The sequence below is a fragment of the Globicephala melas genome, chromosome 16, assembly GCF_963455315.2.
Source record: "Globicephala melas chromosome 16, mGloMel1.2, whole genome shotgun sequence".
In the NCBI taxonomy this organism is placed as follows: Eukaryota; Metazoa; Chordata; class Mammalia; order Artiodactyla; family Delphinidae; genus Globicephala; species Globicephala melas.
The window spans coordinates 29,032,707-29,059,601 of NC_083329.1; the positions used below are offsets into that span (position 1 = coordinate 29,032,707).

At 38.1% G+C, this 26,895-nt stretch overlaps 1 protein-coding gene across 2 annotated transcripts in view; it reads left to right on the top strand.

The window, feature by feature from the left end:
- HPSE2 (heparanase 2 (inactive)) overlaps positions 1-26,895 on the top strand; it is a 587,685-nt gene that overhangs the window by 397,820 nt on the left and 162,970 nt on the right. For both annotated transcript variants that reach the window (XM_030865297.2, XM_030865300.2), the window contains one exon: positions 21,652-21,745. In XM_030865297.2, the coding sequence (XP_030721157.1) occupies positions 21,652-21,745 (94 nt within the window). The remainder of the gene's footprint in view (positions 1-21,651; positions 21,746-26,895) is intronic.

Sequence of the window (26,895 nt, forward strand, 5' to 3'; positions counted from 1 at the left end):
CTAGATACTGATGATGGTTGCACAGCATTATAACTGTACTAAATGCCACTATTGTAAACTTTAAAATGGTTAATTTTATGTTACACAATTGAAAAACATTTATAGAAGAATCTCAGCAAATTGTAATAAGGATACATACAAAGAAAACCACACCTAGATAAATGTAGTCATACTGCGAGAAAACAAAACCAGCTGTTGAAAAAAAATATTATTTCATTATCTTCTAGCTTCTATAGTTTATGTTGATAAGTAATATGATCACCCTTTTGAAGATAGTCTTTTTTGGCTGCTTTTAAGATTTTTGCTTGATTCATATCTCATACCATAAACAAAAATTTTAATTAAATAGATCACAGAAAGATAAAACAAAGCTTCAGAAGAAAACAGCATATTCTCATGACCTTGAAGTAGGCAAAGATTTCTTAAATAAGACATAAAAATCAGTAACTCTGAAAAAAAGATTGATTAATTGAACTTCTTGTCTATGAACAATCTCTATTCATTAAATTTTTAAAAAGACACCATACACAAGTGGAAAGGCAAGTCACAAACTGAGAGGAGATATTGGCCATATATATACAATAAAAGGTTTGCATCCAGGATATATAAAATATTACTGCTAGTCAATAAGAAAAACAGGGGATTTGATCTTAAAAAGGGCAAAAGACACAAACAGGCACTTCACAAAATGTCCTGTTTTGTGTGTGGAACAGCCCTCTGAGATTTCTGGTGTAAGTTGTAGCTCCCAGTCCCCATTCTTGAGGCCTATGCTTGATCCAGTTTCTCTTGATTCTACTCAGTTACCATTCTGATTTTGAATCTCTATTTATTTCTACTATTTAGAGATTTTTCTTCATTTCAGAAAAGTTTAGCTGATATTCTTTGTTTTATTTGTGCAGCATTTCTACATCTTTAAGATTGGAGGTGGGATTCCTAGCATCCACTCAGTCATGGGTGTTTACTTAGAAGTCCAAATTCCATTTTCATGAAGTCAGTTTAAATTAGAGTGGGTGATATAGCCTGGATTGTTTCTGGATTCATGACTATACTACTATAAGTCATTGCGGGCACAGTAAGTTAAAAGAGTTCACGGAGCAGGAAGCTGTTTAGAGTAGGAAGAGAGAAATAGTGGGATCTGGAGGTTTATACAACCATTGGAAACAAATGCTGGCAAAGCCAGTGTACTGTTAGCACTTTCTCTTCTGGTTGACCTTATTTTGAGCGCTTGCTCTTTATCACTAGGGACCTGGTGGGGTTTTGTTTGTGTGTTTTATACAAGCAAAGTATCTAATAATTTACAGTGATCCAGTGACTCTCAAGGATTGGGATCTATTCACAACTCATATCACCTGGGATGCTGATTAAAATGTAGATTCAATTATGTATGACTGATTCACTTTGTTATAAAGCAGAAACTAACACACCATTGTAAAGCAATTATACCCCAATAAAGATGTTAAAAAAAAAAAAAAAAAAAAAAAAAAAATGTAGATTCAAGAGCTCCACCCAGAGCCAGGGAATCTACATTTAACATGCTTTCTATGGTGGTGATTCATATATTCAAGTGTGAAAATCATTACACATAGGTACTAGAGATATGTATGTTAATTAACACTGCCAGTAGTGGTTGTATATCAACTGTGGGACATCTGGCAGATAATGCTTTAATCCAAGAGAATAAGTTGTAGTTTTCTAGCTATGGAGACTTTTAATTGTTTAGAGCATCAGGGACTGGCAATCTGTAGCCTGTAGGCCAAATCCAGCCCATCGTGGGTTTTTGTTTGGCCACCAAGTTTTACAGAATGCTATTTGCATTTGTAAATGGTTGAAAAGAATCAAAAGAAAAATACTTGTGACATGTGAAAATTCTATGAAATTTAAACTTTAGTGTCCATAAATAATGTTTTATTGGAACACAGCTATGCTTATCATTTATGAATTGTCTATGGCTGCTTTTGCATTACGATAGCAGAGTTGAGACGTTGCAGCAGAGACAATATAGCCCCCAAGGCCTAAATTACTTATTATCTGTCTCTTTGAAGAAAAACTTTGCAGCCCCCTGGGCAAGGCTGTAGGCTTTCACCATACTATGCAGACCTGTTAATCGCCTCATAACCCCAAGGCTGCCTCCACTTCTGTACCTCCCCAGTAACCCCACACACACATACATTCATACACACACACACACACACACACACACACACACATACACCCTGACTGAATGTCCAGAAGTGAAGACCCAGACTGTCTTTTTCATTGTGAAAGAAGAAAGCAAAACGGCCCTGTTCTCATTCAGAAAGATTCTTTAAGTTTACCTTTGAAGTATTCTGTGATCTTTGGGAAATCTGTTCTGGAAATATCAGTAACTCTCATTATATTAATTCAACTCTTACTAATTCTTGGTGCCACTTAGAAGGGCCAATTCTAGCCCCAGGAAAACATAAAAAATGTCTAAAAAGTCTTAAAAGGGGAAATCCATTTACGACAAGCTAAAGGTTAATGGATTCATTATTCAACCTCAAACTGCATTGTATCAAACAAATGATTTGATGTAACAAAGAAAAGAGTGTTTTTAAACTTGATAAAAGAATAGGGCTTCCTGAAGCTTTCCCAAATGTTTGATAAGATAAAAGATAAATTTTGGAGAAAAGAAAATAAAGCAGGAATTAAAACTAAGGAGCTTTTCTTTTCTTTGTGTATATAAAGGGACAGATATATAGTCTGTGAATTACTGAGTGCCTTTTTTTTCACAGTTTCTCTCCTCAACCTTCTTTCTGATCACTTTTCTGTCCAATAGCAAAATGATAAAAATAAATAAATGAGGAAGTAAGAGTAAATGGAAAACAGGGTTAGAAGAATAGTAAAGCAGTGGGAAAGATTAACACTCTAATGTATATCAGCTGGTTTTATTCTCTTGTTAGAGATAGGCTACAAATTTGATTCTTTGCTTCAAGTAGCCAAAGCGAAGTGGAAAATAAAATTTAGTGTCCATGAGTCAAAAACCAAACTAATTTTTCATGAGAATCATCATTTTCCTGTTACTAAATCTTGAGATAAACGTTTCTGGTAGGTCCTCATAAAAAGGCTTCCTATGTGATGACATGGATGACCTTTTACACACAGACATGCACACACAGACACTTTTTGTCTATCCTATTCTTTCAAAAGCATGGATACAAAGCTCACATTAAGGAAAAGGCATGGTATAGGGTCTGAGTGCAAAATAGCAGTAATTTCTAGATCTCATAAATAAATGACAGTGTGGAAAATTAAACTCAAACAGGAAACTTACATGAGACCTTTGGGCAAGTCATTTTGTTTTGCTTTCCTCATATGTTGGATTTACTCCTGTGTGCATCTGTTGGATGACATAATATGCAAATACAATTTCATTAATACCATCTGAAATGTAGTTTCACACATATTGAGAGGACACCCAGTGGTATCATTTCACTTTGTGTCAAAGAGGAGACCTTGAGCCTTGGATCTGGAAAGGGCCTTAGAAATCATCTTGGTCAAAAATGGCAAATGTGTGGTATATGTGGCTACATTCCTTACTCTCATTACCATGGCAGACATTACTAATTGATTACATTAATACACGGATGGATAATACAAAGTGGAGATAAAGCTATTTCTCAACACAACCCTTAATACAAGTATTACCAAAAGATCAGTGCTGGCATGCCCAATAAGAATGCTTTTAATGGATTTCTGATTTTAGTTCCAACATGTAAAGAGCTTGGAAGTTGTTACTCTCATTCATTCACTAGAAAAAGCTGAACAATTTGATAATGAATGAATTTTCTTAGACCTATCAGAGAATTAAGATTGCAGGGTAAACCATCACCAAGAAATCTGGAAAGACAGGTGAACCCAGAGAGTCACCACCAAAATTTGCATACCTGGAACAGAAAATATTGAAGCCATAAACTGATAGGAACATTTAAGTGGTAATTTTGATGAATTACTAGAGACTTAGTGTGGACTAGCTTGAGAGTGAGAAACTCCTGGAGGCTGCAGTCTTAGGCCCTCCCTACACACACTTTTGTAGAATCCAAGAAAAATCCCCTAGCAGCCCTTGCAGGGAGAGGCTTAGAGTAATCATTGTAAAATATGACCTAAGCATTCTCTATAACAAAGGCCAACTCTCCAAGGGAAAAGACATAATCAGAGCCTTATCCCATCTGGGGAAAGGCATTCCTCCCACTCTAACCCCCTCCAGACTTCCTGTCTCACCTAGGGCGGTAAAAGCTATAGCATTGGGAAAAAATTGTGAAGCTTATAACCCAGAGGTATAGACCAACTAAAAGACTGAAATTCAGTCATAAAGTTATGGAACACTTCTCTTCCTCTATAACCAATGACTACACCTACAGGGTTCTAATATAATAACAGTGAATTACAGCTGAAAGAGATGCAAGACACAGACCCTCTCTCTGAGGAAGAGTAACTAAGGAAGCCTAACGTTAAGAGAGGAAACATAAAGACATTAGAAAAATTTGAAGTCTCTGGTACTTAAAGCTTTAGCAAACCTGAAACATATCCCAACTTCTAGCCCAAATGTTCACACTAGTGGTATATTTATGTCAGTTTCATTACCTGATTCAGCATATTGGTTTTCAAGAAAAAATTGCAAAGTTTACTGAAAGGCAAGAAAAAAAACAGTCTGAAAAAAACAAAGCAATCATAAAAGCTAGATTCAGATATGACACAGATGTTGGGATTATTAGACAGGGATTTTAAAATAACTATGATTAATATGTTAAGGGCTCTAATGTAAAAAGTACACAACATGCAAGAATAGATGGGTAATGTAATCATAGAGATGGATACTCTACAAAAGAATCAAAAGGAAATACTAGAAATGAAAAATACTATAACAGAAATGAAGAATGCCTTTGGTGCACTCAGCAGTAGACTGGACACATCTAAGGAATCAGTGAGCTTGAGGATAGGTCAATACAAATTTCCCAAATGGAAATGAAGAATGAAAAAAGCAGAGTATGCAAGAACTGTAAGACAGTTTCAAAGTGTATAACATACACATAATTGGAATACCTGAAAGAGAAGAAAGAGGGAATAGAGCAGAAGCGTAATGAAATAATAATGGCATGAACTAATTCAAGTATTGAAGTAATATTGGCTAAAAAGCATTCCAAGGGGCTTCCCTGGTGGCGCAGTGGTTGAGAGTCCACCTGCCGATGCAGGGGACGTGGGTTCGTGCCCCAGTCCGGGAAGATCCCACATGCCACAGAGCGGCTGGACCCATGAGCCATGGCTGCTGAGCCTGTGTGTCCGGAGCCTGTGCTCTGCAATGGGAGAGGCCACAACAGTGAGAGGCCTGCATACCGCAAAAAAAAAAAAAAAAAAAAAAGCATTCCAAGACTAATGATATACACAAAAACCACCGGTCCAGGAATCTCAGAGAATACCAAGCAGGATAAATACCAAGAAAACTACACCTAGGAATACTATCTTATTCAAACTACAGAAAATCAAAGAGAAAGAGAAAACCTTGAAAGAAGCCAGGGGAAAACAGCATTGCTTATAGGGGACAAGGATATGAAGTACAGTGATATGAAGCAATATAAACAAAGATAAGAAACCATGCAAGCATGAAGAGAATTGAATGGAATAAAGTTGAAAGAAAAAAACTCACCGAAGTAGAGTTTTATATACAGCAAAATGATCCTTGAAACGTGAAGGGGAAATAAAGACTTTCTCAGACAAAAACTGAGGGAATTCATCACCAGCAGACTTGCTCTGCAATAAAGATTGAAAGAAGTGTTTTAGAGAGAAGGAACAGGATATAGACCAGAAATTCAAATTTGCATAAAGAAAGGAAGAGTGTCAGGGAAGGAATAAATGAAGGTAAAACAATATCTTTTATTTTTCTTATTTTTAATTGATCTAAAAGACAGCTGTTTGTTTAAAGTAATAATAACAACAATGTATTGGGTGATCATAGCATATGGATAAAGGAAATGAATGACAGCAATATCGTAAGAGATGTGAGTGAGGAATTGAGGATAATATTTTATAATATAATATAATTTTATATAATATAATATAATTTTATTTAAATTATATTTAAATTATTTAAATATAATTTATTTAAATTATATTTAAATATAATTTATATTTGAGGATAATATTTTATAATATAATATAATTATATATTATATAATATAATATATATAATATAATATAATTTTATAGTACTTGTACTGCATGTGAAGGGGTATAGTGTTAGAGTAGTTTAAAACATATATTGGAAACTCTAGGACAACTACTTAAAATTTTTTAGAAAGAAGTTTAATTGCTTGCTAAGAAAGGAGATAAAATGGAATTATGTACAATGTTTAGTTAAAACCAGAGAAACAGAAAAAAAGGAGACAAAAGAGAAAAGAACAGATGCATGAAATAGAAAATATTTACACAGCAAATATTATTCCCAACTATATCCATCATCACTTTAAATGTGAATGGTTTAAATACACCAATTAAAAGACAGAGACTGGCAGAGAGGATACAAAAACAAAACCCAACTATATATTGTCTACAAGAAACCCAATTCAAATATAAAGACTCAGATAGGTTAAAAGTAAAGAGATGGAGAAAGATATACCATGCTAACATGAATCAAAAGAAAGCTTGAACAACTATATTACTTTCAGTCAAGGCCAACTTTAGAACAAGGAAAATTATTAGGAATAAGGAGGGGCAATACATAATAATAAAGGGGTCAATTCTCCAAGTTATAACAATTCTAAATGTGTATGTACCTAATATCAGAGCATCAAAATACATGAGGCAAAAACTGACAAGAGTGCTGTTAGCTATCCTTGATTTAGGCCAACCAACTACCTTGATAGATAAGATGATAAAAGAGGTTAAGTGACTTGCTTATGGTCACAAGACTAGTGATTGGCAGAACAGGGAACTCCTAGTTCCTTGTCCAGATCACTATCTAATAAGTGAAAATTTTGTTTGAGGGGCTATTATCTTCACTTAGTTAATACAAATGTAGACAGGATTATGAACCACTGGGATAAGGGATAGAGTCCAGGTGACACATTAGCCCAAGACAACATTCAGTTAAGCCTGGGCTTTGTGTGGAGAAGGCTGATCAGGTAAAGGCCTCCAAAGATCAATTGTGTAGGTAAACATTGCAGTTTTGTCAAGAATGTTTGCACAAGATAGGGAAAAAATCAGAGGTTGAAGCTTGGTTTGCTGGTCCAAGTGATAGATCATTCAGGAAGTTAGGAGTAGGGACTAGATAGCAGGTGACTGGGGAAGGGCAGGGGGTTGCTAAAAACTGCTCTGTTGTGGTTCATTGATAGAGGTGGAATTGGACAGGTGATGTTTAGAGTTAAAGGAGCAGGAGAGGTGGATTTAGGAACTAATGATAGGAAGAAGCAGGTGTCTGGAAGTGTGTATGTGGGGCTAGTTGTTGAGTGGTGAGGCTTGGTAGGCTGTGCAGAGATAAAGAACAGAGAAGGAGGGTGAGTTGAGTTTTGGGGAAACCGAAAGATCCCTGACAGGGAGATCCAGCTCTTGCTCATTCTTTCCCCCTATTTTCCTGTTTTTATTTTCTTTATACAGTTGGCTCTCCATATCCATTTGTTCTGTATCTGTGGATTCAACCCACTGTAGATTGAAAATATTTGAAAAAAAATTCCAGGAAGTTCCAAAAAGCAAAACTTGAATTGTCATTGACTGGCAACTATTTACACAGCATTTACATTGTATTAGGTATTATAAGTAATCTAGAGATGATTTAAAGTATAAGGGAGAATGTACGTGGTTATGTGTAAATACTGCACCCTTTTATATAAGGGACTTGGGCATCCACAGATTTTGGTACCCCTCAGGGGCAGGGGGTAAGGAGGAGGGTTCTGGAACCAGTCCCCGCCCAGATACCAAGGGATGACTGTATACTTCCTTCTACTCTAATTGTCCAAATATGTAAACAGAATATATTAAATGAAAATTTACCGTTTTCATTCTTAATTTAGAAAGCCAACTATCATTTAGTCTCTCAAGAAAAAAAAGAAACAGAACTTATTTGCTTTTTATTTCTGTCTTGTTTCACTCATGATTGATTAACTCTTTAAAATCTAAATAATTCTTTAAAAGGGGGCTGTTCTTCTAAAAATCTTTGCATTGATAGCAGTCAGTTTGCTTATTCTTCATGTTCAAACACATGTTCTTAACCACAGGGAAGACAACACGCTAATGTTTTCCCTGACTCTCAGGCCCTTTTGAGGTCAATATTCAAACTGAATTTGTAGGAGATTCCGGGGGAAAAAATAGGATATTTTAGGGTACCATGAAAATTTTAATTCTTTGAAATTTTTTAAAGGGAAAGATGGTAAGAAAACATTCCTTTGTGGAGAGATATGTGAAATTTTACCTTGAAATTATGACATTAAAATTTCTATTAGCTAAATAAATCTAATCAAATCCTCTGTCAGTTACAAATAATATAATTATACATTCTGAGCTCTAGTCCAAGGAATTTGAATTTTATTTCATGGTACTGATATATTTATCATATCTACTCAGCTATAAAGTAAGTATATGTTGTGATTAAACATCATACAAATCTCATTTCAAATACTGGCCGGTGCCATTTTACTAGCAAGGTATTTAACTTCTCTGAGACTCAGTTTCTCTGTATGTAAAACATGAACACTAATAGAACTCTACCTAGAGTCTAGAGCATAGCTAGCATATAGTATGCACTCCATAAGTGTTTACTGGATAAATAATTATCTCATAATACTATGTGAAGATTATATAATGTATGTGATGCATGATACATACTAAGCATTCAATAGCTGTTAGTTTTACACTATCATCATCATCATTAATTTCTCTATTTGAAGGGGGACATTCTGTTCAAATGGTAGATGGAATTTTATTGTTTCTAGGAGAGTGATATCTAAGCATTTCTCCTAAGCAATCATAACTAGCTGTCTTCTGGTTATAACCTTTAATGTAGTCAGAGATACTTAAAATTGAAAATCTGATACTTAAGCTCCCTCATTTATTGTGGAAGACTCTTATATCATCCAATTCTATGCACTTGATTTGTCAAAGGGAGCAGATAGCAGTTTTCAAGCACACAGAAACTTAGGGAAAATTTAGTTATGCATGAGGATTTGTAGAAAAGTCTACTTGAAGATGAAGCAGCCAAACAAAAAAGGAGTCATGATGGAGAAATTATGATAAAAAGATTGGTTGTAAATATCCAATGAATTTTCTATATTTAAATATTAAGATTAAAAATTACAATTCAAATTGTTGGAATTACAGTTAAAGATAAACATAAAAACTTTCACTTCAAGAATGATGGAGTATACATACTTTTCCTTATTCCTCTGATTAAGTACAACTAAAAGCCCTAGCCATTATTTATAAAACAAACATGAAAAAATTCTGAAAGGTGGAGAGAATAAGGTAGATTGGGAACCAGGGAATAAACAGTACAGTGGAGAGCTTCCTGGTTTGGGGTTTTTTTTGCCTCATATATCCCAGAGTTCGTTCTAGAAAAGCTGGCAACCCAGAAGCACCAACGGATACAAACAAAAAATGCCCCAACAAAAGCCAGTTCTCTATAGCCGGAGGACCAGAAAAGGAACAACCTAGCAAAACAGAAAATTGTATACAATAACCATTCTCTTCCAGTCACACAACCACTGAAAAAAAAAACTGTGGTACCATCCCCACCCCTACCCCTTCCAGCAAAAGCCAAGCAGGGAGCTGAGACTGTCCCCCTGGCCAGGCTATAATAAGGTATCTCAGTGCTCCCATTGGTGAAGACCTAGTGAGGAGTGCCGGGACTTTCATTCCTGCTAGGTTATAACAAAGACCCTCCCCACCATCCCCACTCATTGTTAGTGGAGACCGAATGGAGAGCTGGGATTCCCACCCCCAGCTGTTAGAAATGAAGTGCCTCTTCCCCTCCCCCCTGGGATGCTGTCAGAGGATACCTAGTGGAGACTCAGGACTTTTACCACCACCCAGAAGTAATGAGGTTACTCCCCACCCACGTGAGTGGAGGCCACATGGGGAGAAGTAACAAGGTACTCCTACCCTTGAAGTCAGGTTAGTATATCAATGTAGGCCTAGTGGGGAGCTGAAACTCCTACACCCATACAGCAGTAAGGAGGCTCCCTAATCCATGAGTGTCAACGGAGGCCAAGTAAACCAGGCCTGTCAAACCAGGCAGTAACGAGGCAGTATTCCTTCCTTACCCTGCCAGAGTGGTGTCATAGGAGGCCAACCAAAACAAGATTTAAGATCCAGAGTCATATAATGCAATACCCCAAATAACCAGATGTCATGTGAAAATCACTTGTCATACCAAGAACCAGAGAAATATCAACTTCAATGAGAAAAGGTAATCAATAGATGCCAACATTGAGATAACAGAGATGTTTAAATTACGAGGATGTTAAAGCAGCTGTCATAAAAATATTTCAATGAGCAATTACAAATACTCTTGAAACAAATGAAAAAAATAGAAAGATAGCAAAGAAAGAGGAAGTCTCAACAAAGAAATAAATGATATAAAGAACCAAATTGAAATTTTAGAATTGAAAGTACAAAAAGCGAAATAAAAAATTCAGTGGATAGGCTCAACAGCAGAATGGAGGAGACAGATGAAAAAAAGTCAGTGAACTTGAAGATACAATAACAGAAATTACCCAATCTTAACAACAGAGAAAAACATAGACTGTATTTAAAAAAAAAAAAAAGAATGATCCTCAGGGATCTGCAGGACCAAAACAAAAGATCTAACATTTATGTTGTTTGAGCCCCAGAATGAAAGCAGGTGAGACTAAAAAATTACCTAAAGAAATAATGGCTGAAAACTTCCCATATTTGGCAAAAGACATAAACCTATAAATTCAACAAACTGAGTAAACCCCAAACAGATAAACTCAAAGAAATCCATACCAAGATACACCATACTCAAACTGCTGAAAGCTCTGTAAAATCTTGAAACCAGTAAGAGAAATGGCAGCTTAATTATAGGTAAAAAGCAATTCAAATGACAGCAGATTTTTTTCATCAGAAATCACGGAGGCCAGAAGAAAGTGGCACAACAAGTTTTAAGGGCTGAAGGAAAGAATTGTCTACCTAGTATTCTGTATCCAGCAAAAATATCTTTTGGGAATGAAAGGGGAATCAAGACATTTTCAGATGATGGAAAACTAAGAATTTGTTGACAAAGACCTACCTAAAAGAATGGGTAAAGTAAGTTTTCTAAAAAGAAAGCAAATGATAAAAGATGGAAACTTGGAACATCATTTAGGAGAAAAAACAAACAAAAAGGCAAAAGGCAGAAAAAGGCAATAGACTTTCTTTCTCCTCTTGAGTTTTCTAAATTATGATTGATGGTTGAAGCAAAATTATCACACTGGCTGATGTGGCTGTCAATGTTGTAGAAGAATAGGAGTAATACCCTTATCTTTCACAGAGGCAGTTGATATATACTGTCTAAAGTTGAACATAATTAAAGCAAAAGCATTATGACTCCATCTTTTAAAATTTTTTATAAAAAACATTTTAAGGAACTAGTATCTGATATATCAGATAACATTGCTCTAAAATTATTGATATCAGACTTTATTATGCATATATGTAGTATACATGTGTATGTATGTATATAGAGATATATGTATACAGACATACAGAGCTGAATGGCATGATTTTCTCTGAATGTTGATAAAGGTGGTGCATTGAGATTTGGTTTAATTACTAAATTCTTTGTACTATTTGTTATCATGTTTAAGTTTTAAAATGAGTATGTATTTTTGTAACAGAATTATTTTTATTGTATTTTTAAATTATGAATCAAAAGAATATAGCAATTAAAAATAATCTGTTTAAAGGAAAACTAAAATATTAATGATACTCAAATTAAATTACAGAAAAATGCAAATACTGAAATTTAAAATATCCTACCAGAAATGGTTTCTTTGGGGGCTCAATTCACGTACCATACAACACAAGAAGCAACGTTGTATTTACTCTGATCTTGAAATCTAACTAGTAGATGGATACCTCTCTCCATCTCAATCTCTATCTGTCTCTCTTAACATGTATATACACACACATGCTTGTGTGTACGTACACATATAATCATGATATTGATAAATAGTTCCTTTTAATGCTTTATATGGTGAGAGCTAGCCTTTCTTTTAAAACAAAGACATGGCAATTGTTGTGAAAAGAATTATTTTGATGTAAGGTTTTTCTCCAGGTGAAATATTCTACACAGTGAGTGTACTTCAAGGAGGTGTAGCTCTACGACATTGAGTTTGCTGGGAATAAAAGTTAGATGCAGGAACAAAAATATACAGAGTATTGGTGAATGTAGCTAGAGGAGCAGTTTGGGGTGTGTGTGTCACACACACATGCACAGTTATGAGTGCTGGGTGCCTAGAAGTAAGCAACATCATGCAGGGGAGAATTGAACCTCTGGTTTTCCTGCTTGTCTGATATATGCTAGTTAGTACATATGATTTCATTGACAGTGATGATGCCTAAATGAATCTACCTCAAACTATGGCTATCCCTCAGAGTTAATACTCAAATTTTCACCAGAGGCCTAGTGGAGAATACTGGATGTAGAGTCAAAAGGCCGCCACCCACTGATATGTGACTTCCATTAATTGACCTCCCTTCCAGTATTCTAGATTTCATGTCCTCTCTGGTCATTAGTAATCACCTTAGTCATTGTTTTTACCCTGGACTCAGTTTGCCTAGATATAGAAGAATATGATCTCTCCCCTCCTCAGCTGTCCTTGCATGATATTAGAATTCAGCCCATTGTTGAGAGTTACCCAGTCAATTCAAACTAGAATTAGAGTTCTCTGGGTTAATCTTTTTATTTTCACACCAGGGACCATTTCCTCTCAAAGGACAACATTTTTATTATGCACTGTTGGTCAAACAGATCAGCTTGTTGAATGGAGTTTTGTTATAATGAATACCTATGCACTAGGAAATCTAACACTAATTGCTTTAATAAATAAACCCCCAAATCTCAGTGGCTTAACAATAGAAGTTTGTTTCTCACTAATGTCACATCCAATGCTGAGGTACCTGGTGGATGGCCTTTTATGTGATATTCCAGGACCCAGGTTTTTTTTGTCTTGGGCTTCTCCTTGGAGACTCTTCCATTCATCTGGCAATGGAGAAAAGAGACTATAAGGAAAGACATGACTTCTTAATTTCTGCTCAGAAGTGACACACATCTCCAACTACTTCAGCCTAACGTGACACATTACTTCTGCTCACAATGCTTTGACCTGTTTAGTCTTATGGGCACCCCTCTTGTGATGGAGGCAGAGGTATAGTAGGTTCTAGCTAGGCAGCTGCTTCTTGGCAACAGCTCTGCAATGTGGAAGAGGGGCACAAAATTTTGGTGGTCAATAAATTGTCTCCACCCTATCTAGAGCAGCAAGCCCAGGTGAATGCGGGGCTTACCTCATGTACCTCTCCCCTCTCAAGGATCACAGCTTGAGTTGGCTGCTGTCCGATTCCTTCAAACAGTTGTTTTACATATTTTGTGTTGGATTTCAGGTTGTCTATGACAGGAGGGTAATTCTGATCTATTCCATGATGGCTAGAACAGGAAGTACTACTTAACTTGGTTTTAACCTAGCATTTCTTAAACTTATTTGACCATGGAGCCCCTTTTCTTCATGTAACAATTACTAATAAAATACTTTGAAAACCATTTTTGCAAGGAAAAGAGTAAAGTTATACCACCTCCATTCCTTTACTTATCTCCCCAGGTTTTTGCTTTTGTTGTTGTTTTGCTTTTGTTTTTATTTGTTGTAATTGTTTTGTTTCCTTGAGAAATTTGAGTTTAGCTCAATATTGTTTAAGTGGTCGAGATAGTTGAAGTAGGCAGGACTAAAGGAAGTTGAAAAGCACCTGTACTTGATTACAGGACAAATGAACTAAGCGCAGTAGTCTGCATAGCTCTCCCACTTGGCAGAACAGAGAGGAAAGTTTTTGGTATCTGTCGCCTAGTACCTACTTGGTCTCTGGTTTCCTAGTTACTGTAGGAGCCACAGTTTATAATCTGCAAACAGGGAGTGTTCACGAGACACTATGTGTGAAACAGCTAGCAAATAAGAAGGAACTTAATACATATACGGCTCCTCCCTTCCTCATTCTCCTTTCTGTGTTCTCCTAGTTATTAATGCACTAACCTAATTATAGTTAAGTTAGTTGTGCTATTCAGCTACAATGACAATTATATGAAAAGAGGTCAGGGAAAGGATGTGGTAACTGTATAAGCTCCCAATTTACAAACCCTGAATTAAAATAAATACTGCACATAGATGGTTAGATTCCAGTGACTTAGACCCTGCCATTCCTATTATTGATGACCCACAATTAGATTGACCATGAAGCTAATGACTTAAGCTTCAAGCCCTTCACTTGCATTGGTTCCTAGGAGTGCTGGGAGTTGATGAGAATTGCAGAATGTTTTAGGTGGTGAGGGGCAAGCCTTGCTGTGTAAACATTTCTGGTAAACTGCCTAAAGAGCTCTGAGAAAAAAGGGACTTGAAAAAATTTTTCTGGGAATTTGTTGTGATTTATTTTGTCATTCTAAATAAATATTTATTTTTGTACCTAATTTTGTGTTTTGTACTTTTGATTTCCTTTTCTTAAAGAGGGTCTCACAAATTGTTTACATTTCAGACTTGAAACACACGGAGCCACTCCTGCTCACACTTTTGGTGCCATCATGTGCTGCTACCCTGAAAATTCCCAGAGGTGCCCTGCTCAGAGCCCACTCTGATAGCTGGAGCTGCAGATGGCTTTCCTATCCCTCTCCTTCCCTGCTCCCCTAGAGCTCTTCTCATCACTGCTAGGATCAAGGGCCAGCTGCTCCAGCCCCTGCCAAGACAAAGCATCTCTCCACATGCACTGTGTTCACTGGGGAGAATGATTAGGGCCTGAAGCTCAGGACCCAAAGTGTGCAAGGAATTAGGAGAGAGAAAAGTTCAAGAAAATGGGGCCCTTGGGACAGTACTTGAGCCTTAGGGCCACCCTTTTGGCTCATTGTGGGTTAGATTATACAGATACTCATGCTTTCATTAAATATATTTTGAGTACCCATTATGTGCCTGAGGGATTGCCCACCACCCTGACCTTTACTTGTATGATTTTTCAATGATAACATTTTTCCAGGGTACAAACTCTTTGGAATTCCTGAACCGCAACCCTTTAGTCAGCTGGGTGGCTCCTGTATGGATTATATACGAACTGGTTGAAGAAAGCCAAAGAAAGCCTATATTTTGTAGGATTTTTTTTTCTAACAGTATTCATTTCATTCAAGCTCCACCTGCTCAAAGTAGTTCTGAACACAAAATGGGAAGACTGACCCACAGCAAAGAAGATGAAGAATAGTGTAGCCTCAGAAAGAAAACCTAAAGGTATATGTGAGAAGAATGTGCTCAGTAGGAACCCAGAGTGAGGCCTTTGGAGGAGGGGCAGATACAACTTATAAAGCTTTGGAGAGACTGGAGTCAGCCTCTAGTCTGACTGATTTCAAGGTGTCAGATAGCTTATATAGGTCAACAGTTGTTCTAATGATTATCCAAGCTTCTCCTCATCCAGTGGGGAAGGCCCCAGTTTTATGGAATTACCTACCCAGGCAGGAGGTTGGGTGTAAGAATTCTGAGCAGACTGCCCCTCCTCCCTGAAAGCAGCAGGCAGCAAAATAGGTCCGGAAATTCCTGAGCATTGGGAAGCCAGCACTAATGCAATTACCTGAAATAAAAGAAGAGGTCAGATAATAAGGGGCAAAGGTTTTTCCTTTTAAAGTAAAGAGCCCGGTAAACAAAACCAGCTGCCCCTGGACAACAAACTCTCCTCATTAAATGTTTTAAGAGGCTAATGGGCATAAGTGGCTAATTTGGAGTACAATCCTGAAGACTAAATCTAGGGGCCTAGAGAAAGGGGGGAGGGGAATCAGGGTTAAAACCTGGCTGGCAGAGAAGAAAGGAGATGAGACCTGCCCCTGGCAGAAGATCCCTAACTGGCCAGAATGGAATTAAAATACGAGTGAGATGATTTCACCTGGAGTCTCTAATATTTCTGGCAGTATCTCTGCGATAGGGGCTTGGGAATCTCAGCTGGGACAGTTTTAAATTTATACGCTAGTGGAATAGGATCTGAAGTAAGTTTTTAAAATAACTAATTATGGGAAATTTTATGTGTATTTACTATGGGAAGTCTGAAAGGGTACAAGGCAAAATGTTAACAAAGTTTCTCTAGGTGTTGGGTTCATCAATGATTTTTCATTTTCATATTTTAATCTTGTTTATGTGCATTTTCTAATTTGTCTATAATGAGCAATTGTTTCTTTTATAATCAACAGATAAAGGGCAAAATTTTAAATACAGTAAGTCCCCACCATACAAAAGAGTTCCGTTCCAAGAGCATGTTCATAAGTCCAATTTGTTCGTAAGCCCAACAAAGTTAGACGAGGTACCCAACTAACACAATCGAGTATAGAGTACTGTACTGTAATAGGTTTATAATACTTTTCACACAAATAATACATAAAAAATAAATACAAAAAATAAAGAAAACATTTTTAATCTTATGTACAATACCTTGAAAAGTACAGTAGTACAGTACAACAGCCTGCATACAGGGGCTGGCATCGAGTGAACAGGCAAGAAGAGTTACTGACTGGAGGAGGGAGAGGAGGTGGGAGATGGTAGAGCTGAAGGATTGTCAGCAATAGAAGACAGAGGGCAAGCTGCAATTTCACGTGAACTAACTTACGTGATTGGACATGCGAATGCACAGTCACATCTTTGAAGGTTCGCAACTTGAAGGTTCATATGTAGGGGACTTACTGTAAGATGAAAGGTATTAAACTAGAAATAAAATTTAAAACTAAGAAGAGCAAGAGAGTTGGTGAATGAATTGGTATGTAGTTCTATTTACCTTGTATACTCTGCCATCTTTGCCACCTCCCCAGGTATGTGCTTGATATGACCTGCTAATCTAGAGGCCAGCCGAGGAAGGAATGATGGTTGCCAGGACTGAGCACAGGCTGTTTGTCCACACACAAAGGTTTCAAGCTCATTGCATTTGTAGTAATAGTTCACAGAAAGGTTATTTCTGCATAGCCTCTCCTGGCTTCAGCTTTTAGTTGAACAGCTCAGCCGTTTGTGGTGTGATCCTAGGAGATGCTGAAATTTCAAGAGAGCTTAGAGGAGGACTATGATTCACCTAAAATTATCAGGGTTTACGTGGAAGATGCCAAAGCACCTCTAATTGGCAAATTTCCTTCCTCTCTCTTTCCTTCCCTCAATCCTTCCTTTCCTCTCTCATTTGTTTGGTCTTCTGGTGCCTTTGTATCCATTACTAAACTAGTTAACTCTTCAGGAGAGACCAGTTGGTAGCTCAGAATCATCTTTATCTTCCCAGTGAAGAAGATGGAGGAAAGCAGAGAGACTTGCCCCCAGGTCACTGGACAGTCTGGTGGGATCCAGTCCTACTTCCACTTACCCAGTCTTGGTTAGAAATCACCATCTTTACCATTTTTAACAATTTATTCTTACCAAGTGTCATCACAGGCTATCATGTCCAAATCTAAATGATGTATTGAGCCCTTTACTACAGGCAGCCACTATCAGAGAATCAAAGCTCTGTAACAGGCAGGAGTTTTTCAGATAACCACAGATTGTTGACATTGAATGTTTTCTTAGAAGCTTCACATTTATGAAGGGTAAGTGCAGCAAGCTAATTGTCCAGGGTTACCCATGAAAAAGGCTCAGGTATTTATCAACTCATACCTATGGTTAAATTATCCCCTCTCTTAAAAAGGAATACTAAATTCTGGAGGACCAAAGTTCTTATTTCCATAGTGCAATATAAATGTGGGTTTATGTTTGCAAATAAAGTTGCTGAAACTTCACAGTATAATATGGGAATTCCTTTGGCATCCAAGTGCGAATCTGACTCAGACCGAAATTATTAAAAAGACACTGTGATGGGGGGAAGGAAGGGACTGGGGAAGGGCTGGGGAAGGAAGGGACTCTTATTTGGGCCAAAGATAGAGGCAATGTCCAGGGCCGTATTTGAGAATTTTAGAGGGTCTCTGCCATACCTGTTAACTTCTCTGATTCTCCTAGAGAGCTCATCTACGGCCGTGGCTCCATTCATTACTTACAAACTGAAGAAAACAACCGGGTCAACATTTTCTGTCTCAGTTTTTCTCTGTGCTGACTTCTCACATCTCCAAGTACCTGTTGCATATTTTCTCTTTGATATTCTCTGGGTCTTTGATATCTCAAACAGAATAATTTATCTCCTTTGACAAACCTAAAACCCAGTCTGACTAGCCTACGTGTCCTTGGCACCAGTGTTCTCAAAGACATTCTCTCTCATTAGCTCGTGGTCATCATTGACTCCCTTCCTGTCTCTCTTACGCTCTACAGAAGCTTTATTTTATTAGTTCTTTTTTCACAGGCTCTCACTTTTACTTTTTCCGTGATCTGCCTTACTTAGACCCAGATTTCTTCTTGCCTGCACTGTTGAGATAAGATAACCTTGTCACACTGGTTTCCTGCCTGGAGCTTTCCCTGCTCCAGTCTAATTCATAGCCCACAGGAATAGCCTGAGACCAACTGAGAATGATTGAATCCAGCTTGTTAGGTTAAAACTGGGGACAAAAATAGGCTCTAAAAAGCTTAAACCAAAGTTTTTACTGGAATTCCTCCCCCACATGTCACATGAAGGAGGAATTGGACTATTCCCGGGTCCAAGAAAACAGCCATTGAGTGAACAGTAAGAGAGAGCCAATTTTAGACCCATGGTAGAAGAGCCTTCCCTGTATCCGAGCTGTGGCACAGTGGAACAGTACTAGTAGTGTATGAGAGTGAGTTCCCTCTCCTAGGTAATCACTTGTCAGGGATGTTGTCACAGGCTTACCTACTTCAGACCACATGACCACTAAGGTCTTTTCAAACTCCAGATTTTTGCAGCATAATCACAGCCCTCTCCACCTCTCTCTTTCTCTCTGCCTCCCACCTACTGGAAATCCAGAGTCCATTTTTGCTCCTCCATAATTCCCTAATTCCAAATCCTATGGTGGATGAACATACTGTCTTTCTCCAGACAGATGTTCCCCTGCTCACCCCATCCCATGGCTTTTCAGTCTAGGTTGCTGCCACCTCGGGTACTTAAGTAACCTGGAGGGTAGTTTTGGTTATTGAATACCTTTTATGTGCCAGGTTCTGTGCCCAGAATTTCTTCTCATTTTTATCGGTACAGTAACCCTGTGAAAATACTGTAGGGTTGGGGTTCTTTTTTAACTGATTTTAAAGAAGGGGAAACCCAGTATCATATAGGTAGTATGTGGCAAAGCTGGGACTGAACCAAGGTTTTCTAACTCCAAGTTTCGTGTACTTGAGAAAAGAGACCAAAGGAAGGAGGGGAAGAGTGGAGGTCCCTCAGCCGTGGGCCGTGGATTTTGTGGGATAGGAAGCATGTTCACAGGGAATCCTACATATTGAAAAAGTACATCTGGCACTTTTATCTCAATGAGCATTAAACTATATGTGTTGCCAGCAAAACTTATAAACTCTGCTGTTTAAAATAGTTACTGGGAGCTAACAAAGAAAAAAGAGGAAACTATAATATATTTGACTAGAACATAAAAGAACACTAATTACAGTACATTTTTATCATATGCGTAATCATCATGTAATATAGTACAAATGTTCATGTCCTTCAGTGTGCGTTACATTAACATTTCATTAATTATTTTTAATTTCAACACTACAGTGTTTTAATATGCCTAGCTTTCAGGTAGTATACTATCTAATCACAACTTTAAAAACATTGGAGGTGCTGACAGTGGAGCACTAATAGAAAGAGGTTTGTGAGGTAATGGACATGGACATTACCAGCTCTGTGTGTTGCACATAATAAATGTTTATTGGATCTAAGTCTAGCATCTGTACCAGGAATGAGGTGAAAGGTCATGTCATTGGTTTGTTTTATTCCCTAATATAAGTAACCACCCAGATTTTCAAAAGCGTGTACCCTTTGACACAGTCATCTCACTTTTAGAATTCGGTACACACAGTTAGGCCCCTATTGTTTATGACCCCATCTTTGTGAGCTGAAAATTAGAGAAATCAGAAAAGAACTAACAGTTGTTGAGTGCCTACTATATGCCAGACACTTTAGGTTTATCTGCTTGATCTTCAAACAATCCTGAGTAGTAGATATGTTACCTCTCTCTTAAGAATAAGAAAACTGAGGCCCATAAAGGCCAAGCATCTTGCCCAAGATCACATAGGTAGTAAATACCTGCCTTGGAATTTGATCTCAGATATCTCTGGCTCCAAAACCCATACTCTTTTCAATATACAAATGATTTAAACATTGGATTCTGTGGAAATGTGTGAGGTGGTGAGGGAGGCCAAGGGGAAGGCTGAGTGGGAGGAGCTCATCTCCCACCCTCACTTCAACCAGAGCACCTGGTTGAAAGTGCAATTACAAAAGAATTTTAACCATTCCACTACATCACATATTAGTATGGGAATTTAACATTAAAAGGAATTTTTTAGTACTAGAATTAGAATTATAGTTCTATAATACGTACTGAGAGGTTGGTGTCTTACTAAAAATGACATAATCTATCATTATCCATCAGCCAAGGAGACCTAAGTGGATTGGAAAAGGCACCCAGGAGTCATAAGCATTGATTTTAATTAAATCGATTTAATTTGGAATTTTGCAAAGATGAGTGCTGGGAGGTTTGAGATAATGAAGGTCACCTAATCCTGGGCTTAGCCTTCAGAGTAAAGATTCACACAGAGTCCCCACAAAGCCAGATGGACCTGTTTTGGTTGAATGTTAACAATGTAGTATCGGCACAACTTGATGTTTCACTTAAGCTACCTAACAAAACTGGAGACACCACCACACTGATGTGTGCCAAACTTGTTGCTATTTTAGGAGAGGGCACCTGAACTTTAATCTGTCTGACTTATTTGTTTATTCATTTATCCGTTCATTTATTCTGGAGGTGGAAGGAGGTTGACTACAAGGTATTTTGCCCAGGGAAGTGAACTGGAGATGAACTCTTTGAGACCTGCTCACTGCACTAAATCAGATTTTTGTGGTTGGTGTTTTCTTATTTAAAGGTGTGGAAACCTTTCAAAATGTTTGAGTAGTCTTTCAAACCTCTCACATACCTTTATTACTTTAAGGTGGGGGTAGGGATGGTACGGGAGGGGTGTTAAATTACTTTCCCTATGGGGAAAACAAGTAAGCTTTTCCCCATTACCCAATTGTGTTACAGAGTCCTGTCAGTTCCTATAGAGCAATAAATGCAGTTTCAATGGACAAAGGCTGAAAAAAATCACAATATTAGCCCACAAATGGAGGTGAAAATGAAGAGGTTAAAAAGTATATTATTTGTTTGAAAAGTACCCAGGATCAAAACTTCTTTAGAATGTAAGAGCCCAAGCGAACCCTGGGCTCTTTCCTCAGGCAACAGAGACCTCTGGCTAGAGAAATATATTTGTAGTCTCCTGCTCGAGATTTTCTCTGATTCTCATTTTATTTTTATTCCAGTTGCTACATTGATGGCCGGGTGGTCAAGGTGATGGACTTCCTGAAAACTCGCCTATTAGACACACTCTCTGACCAGATTAGGAAAATTCAGAAAGTGAGTAAAAATCTCTGGGGAAGAAGAGGAGTGAGTTTGGGGGTAAGGTGAGGAAAATGTCACAGGGTTCCAGCTGGGTGTTAGCACTGTGGGTAGAAAAATAGTGCAGTCTGGATTTGCATGGCCAAGAGGTGCCTCTCACAGCTGATGATTGCTGTTTATTGCTTTTCAGATTAAAAAGGGTTTGAATGTACCATATCCAAGTTTAAAAGCTTCTCTATTTTAATAACAAACATTTTGTAACAGATGGCTTCTAAATTGTGAGTTTCTTAAGGGAAGAATAGGTTTACTTTCTTTTTGCAGGAGTTTATTTTGGGTTAGTTTAGGAGAGAATGATTACATTCATTCAGTGGAGTTGTGGTCTGGGATATTGGCAATTCTGAGCCACATTTACACTATTCCTAGGTGTCTTAGAATCAGCCAAGTAACATCTTACTTTTGTAGAGATGTTGGAGAAGACAAGGTTAAATTAAGCAATTGTATGTAGGTCCTACTGGCAGGACACCTGTGGTTAGTAGTTCTCAAACTTGAATACAATCAAAATCACCAGAGATTGCTTGTAGTTTCCAATCTCACTTCTGATGTTCTGATTTAGTATGTCTGGAGTGGATCCCAGACATCTCTATTTTTAATAGTCATCTGTCAAGTGATTCCACCCAATGCAGATCATGTTTTGAAATACACTAGATTAGTTAATTCTGAACTGTGAGGATCTTATGCCTACAATTTCCATCTGCCTCTACAAAATGGTGATATCTCATCTTTAGTTTCCTAGTCAGGTCCTTTTCCAGGGAATGAGGACCTTTTGAACATTCAACTTTATTTTGAGCAAATTAAACACATCTTTGCAGAAAAATAGCAACAGGTAGGCCCCCATTGATATGGGATGAATGAGGAGAGTTCCCCGGTGGTCCAGTGGTTAGGACTGCATGCTTTCACTGCCAAGGGCATGGGTTCAATCCCCGGTCCGGGAACTAAGATCCTGCAAGCCGTGAGGTGCGGCCGAAAACACAAAATATATATGGGATGAATGAATAAATGAATGGGCAAATAAATGAATGGCTCATTATAAAATTAGTTGTGAAAAAAATACTATTTGGAGCAATCATAGAAAAGCACTTTTGATTGCTAAAGGGGAGGTCTGTACACTTTTCTATATTCATAACAATGCCATACTCAGATTACAAAATAGCTTTTGGAGTCTTTAAAGGCTGGGAGGCCTCAGGACTTCTGAATTTCTACATCCCAGTCTGATCCCTCTGGGGATCAGGTGCACTGACCAGCACCCTTATCTGTCACTGTCTCCTACTAGGCAAAGCCTAGGAGAACTAAATTATTTGAAATATCTCTGTCAATCTCTTTGGCATTCACTTAGTTTTTAATATTTAAATATTTAATATTTACTGAGCTTTTAGCAAGTACCAGGCAAAGTGCCAGGTGCTAAGGATACAAAATGTAATAAGACATGGTCTCTGCCCTCAAGGAACTCACAGTTTTGAGGTTTAATACTTACTTTGAGCAGGTTGAAAAACATATTACCTAATGGAGTAGAATGTCAGCCTGTTGAACACTACAGTTTTCTAGCGCATTATGCTAATCCAGTATTAGTTATTGGCCTCTAAAAAAAGAGGAGGAGATTTCTTTCATTCATTCATTCTTTCATTCAGTAGATATTTATTGAGTGTTTACTGTGTTCCAGGCACTATACTAAGTTTCTGTATTACAACAGTGTACAAGACAACAAGTCTTTATATTTTTGGCTTTTCCAGTTTTGAGCCTAATGATCTGATCAAAGGATTGTCATTGGAAGTAAAATGATTCAGTGGTATCATGGCACTGTGAGTGAAGGTTCATGTAATTCTTTAAGTAGAATAGGTAGCTCTAGGTCAAAGCCAAGACAAATGGATTAGGAGTTAGGTTCTTCCCTTTCCCCCCACTAGCCAGTACTCTCCACCACTGCATACACCTTCACCATCACAGAATGTTCAGAGACTGAACTAAGTGGCTAAACTCACCTCCTGAATTGGCCAGGCAAGGCCAAAGAAACTTCGAGTAAAGGACTCAAACCCTGTGCTCAATTGAAATTCAGACCTTTAAAAACATGTTTGATGGACTTGGAAGGGGAGAGCTAAGTGCGGTTGCAGGGGGGAGCAGTGGAGTCTCCAAGAGAAATAACCTATATACAGAAGGCACCTGGCAGGGGATGGCTAGAATTAGCAGTAGGACCTGGAGTCACCTTTTGGCTGTTGCAAATACAGCATGCTCAGAGGTCCCCTCAGGCTTATGTTCCTCTTCCGGTTATGTCTTGCCGTGCAACAAATTACCCCAAAACTTAGCGGCTTAGAACAGTCATCTATTATGACTATGAATCCTGTGGGTCAGGAATTCCCATAAGGATAACTTGTCTTTGCTCCATTAGCTTCAGCTGGAAAACTCAAAGACTGGGGTAATTCAAAGGCTGGCGACTGGAATTATCAGAAGGCTCGTTCACTCATGTGTCTGGCAGTTGGTTGATGTCAGTTGTCAGCTAGTACCTTTGTGGGGCTGATAACGGGAATGCCTCTTTGTGTAGCCTGGGCTTCCTCCCAAGGTTTTAAAGTCAGATGCCCAAGAGAGAGAGCCAGGGGAAGCTCTGTCACCTTTTCTATCTACCCTCAGAAGTCATAGGGCATCACTTCAACCACAGTCTATACATTGAGACAGTCACCAAGACCCATAGGGATTTAAGACAAGAGGAAATAAACTTCTCTGGATGGGGGAGTGGCAAGGTTCTGGAAGGGCATATAAGACCAGAAATATTTTTTCAGTCATTTTTGGAAAATACTGTCTGCCAAAGTTCCATGCTCCTTGTTTCATTTAGTAGCTCATTCAGTTATTTCTCTGACTGGTTTTCTTTTTCCAATTCTCTTTTGCAAAGCTCTTGCCAGATATTGCCTTAAATGGGTATCTGCTAGGGCTGTTGCTGGATCACAGATTCCTTGAGCTTTGATCCATGGGATAGACCTTCTATTGGCTACAGCAGCCTGGACCCAGTTGTTAGGGCCTCGAGGATGAGAGTCTCTACCACAGCCCAGGATATGCCAGGTACTGGCCTGACTTGGGGAGATGAGGGCTGGGAGACCAGAGAAGGGTCACCAAGATTTTCCAGTTGAAAAGTTACTTTGGCTGTTCCTGAAGTCCCCTGTGGATGGGTGGGGGTTTGGGGAATTAGATTCCAGGGTACAAACTGGGGCAGAGTGATCAAACTCCTTCTTTTGAGCCCCCAAAACCAATTTGGAGATGGACCAAGTAAGATTTTAATATGTATATAACTGGAACTCTCATCCAAAAGCTAGAAATGGAATCTTTGTTTCTTCTCTATTTTGAGAAGTTCAGAGAAGTCCTAATGACCTCTCCTTAGGTCCACAGTAATGGAAAAACGGGCAAATTTCCCACTAAAACAGATTCACGTGGTTAGATAAACCAGTGGTGAGGCTGTTTGAAGAAGAGATAGGATACAGGATTTGAAGTCTAGTGGCTTCAAAGTCTAGTGGGTTGTATGACCTTGGGCCATTCACGTAACTTCTCTGATTTTGTTTCTTCATCTGTAAAATGAGGATGCTAAGAATACAGTCAGCCCTCTGTATCTGTATCCATGTGTTCTGCATCTGTGGATTCAACCAACCACAGACTGAAAATGTTTAAGAAAAAAATTTTCAGAAGGTTCCAAAAGGCAAAACTTGAATTTGCCATGTACCAGCAACTGTTTACATAGCACTTACATTGTATTAGGTAGTGTAAGTAATCTAGAGATGATTTAAAGTACATGGAAGGATGTGCATAGGTTATAATACAAACACCATGCCATTTTATATACGGGACTTGAGCAACTGCAGATTTTGATATCCACAATTGTTCCTGGAACGAGTACCCGACAGATAGGGACCACTGTACTATCCTCCTTCCCTCTTAGGGAGATTAGGAAGGTCACATGAGGCCCTGTTTTGTTAACTGCTGGTGAATGCTAGTTCTTATTGCTATTATTATTGTTATTTCAGTTATTGTGGTTTTTTTTTTTACATCTTTATTGGAGTATAATTGCTTTACAATGGTGTGTTAGTCTCTGCTTTATAACAAAGTGAATCAGTTATACATATACATATGTTCCCATATCTCTTCCCTCTTGTGTCTCCCTCCCTCCCACCCTCCCTATCCCACCCCTCCAGGTGGTCACAAAGCACCGAGCTGATCTCCCTGTGCTATGTGGCTGCTTCCCACTAGCTATCTACCTTACGTTTGGTAGTGTATATATGTCCATGCCTCTCTCTCGCTTTGTCTATTGTGGTTATTTTTAATAATAATTTACGTAACTGGAGAAGCTTCATGTTACCTTTATCCTCAACTTGTTCTTTGCTTTTTTCCTCTTTCCTCTTTCTTTGAACCCTGGAGAATATGATAGGTGATATTTTTGGCACCTGAAAGGCAGTGCTAAAAACAGTTGTGGTTTCCAAATTTGGACTGCCACTTAAGAATTTTCAGTTTTCTGAGCAGTGGGTGAATTCTGATTATGTGAAAATCTATGTGATGCATTTGAAAGCCTAACAGAGACAACGTTTGGACAACCCACACCTTTGCATGATCCACACACTCTCTCCCTTCCATTAGAATGAGGATAATCATCTGTACTTTGGGAGATGAGTCAAGGGAAAGAGTTGAGAATCTCTCAATGCAGGCAAGAGTCAGACGGGAAAGTGAGAGATGTTCAGGATACAGTGCAGATGGTATAGCATGGATAGCTGGGTTGACTCCAAAACAATAACATAAGAACCAAGATGAACCACTTCGGCTTAAGTCACTTGGACTCTATGATTTGTGTCATCTCCTAGAGGAATCAGAGGAGGAAATAACACTTTTTGATATTATTTTCAGCAATTCAATAGGCACAGGAAGGAGTTGGTGAAATCCCAGTCATAAGGGAAGTATTTCCAAAAGTACTGTCCTTATGATTGCATTTTGAATACTAAATAAAATGAACAATTGGCTTCCCTAATATTTGAAAATGTCCTTCCTTCCTCCCTTCCTTCTTTCTTCCCTTCCTTCCTTCATTTATCAACTGTTTATGACATTCTTGTATCTTCAAGACTCCTGAGGATAAAATGGAGAACAAGACT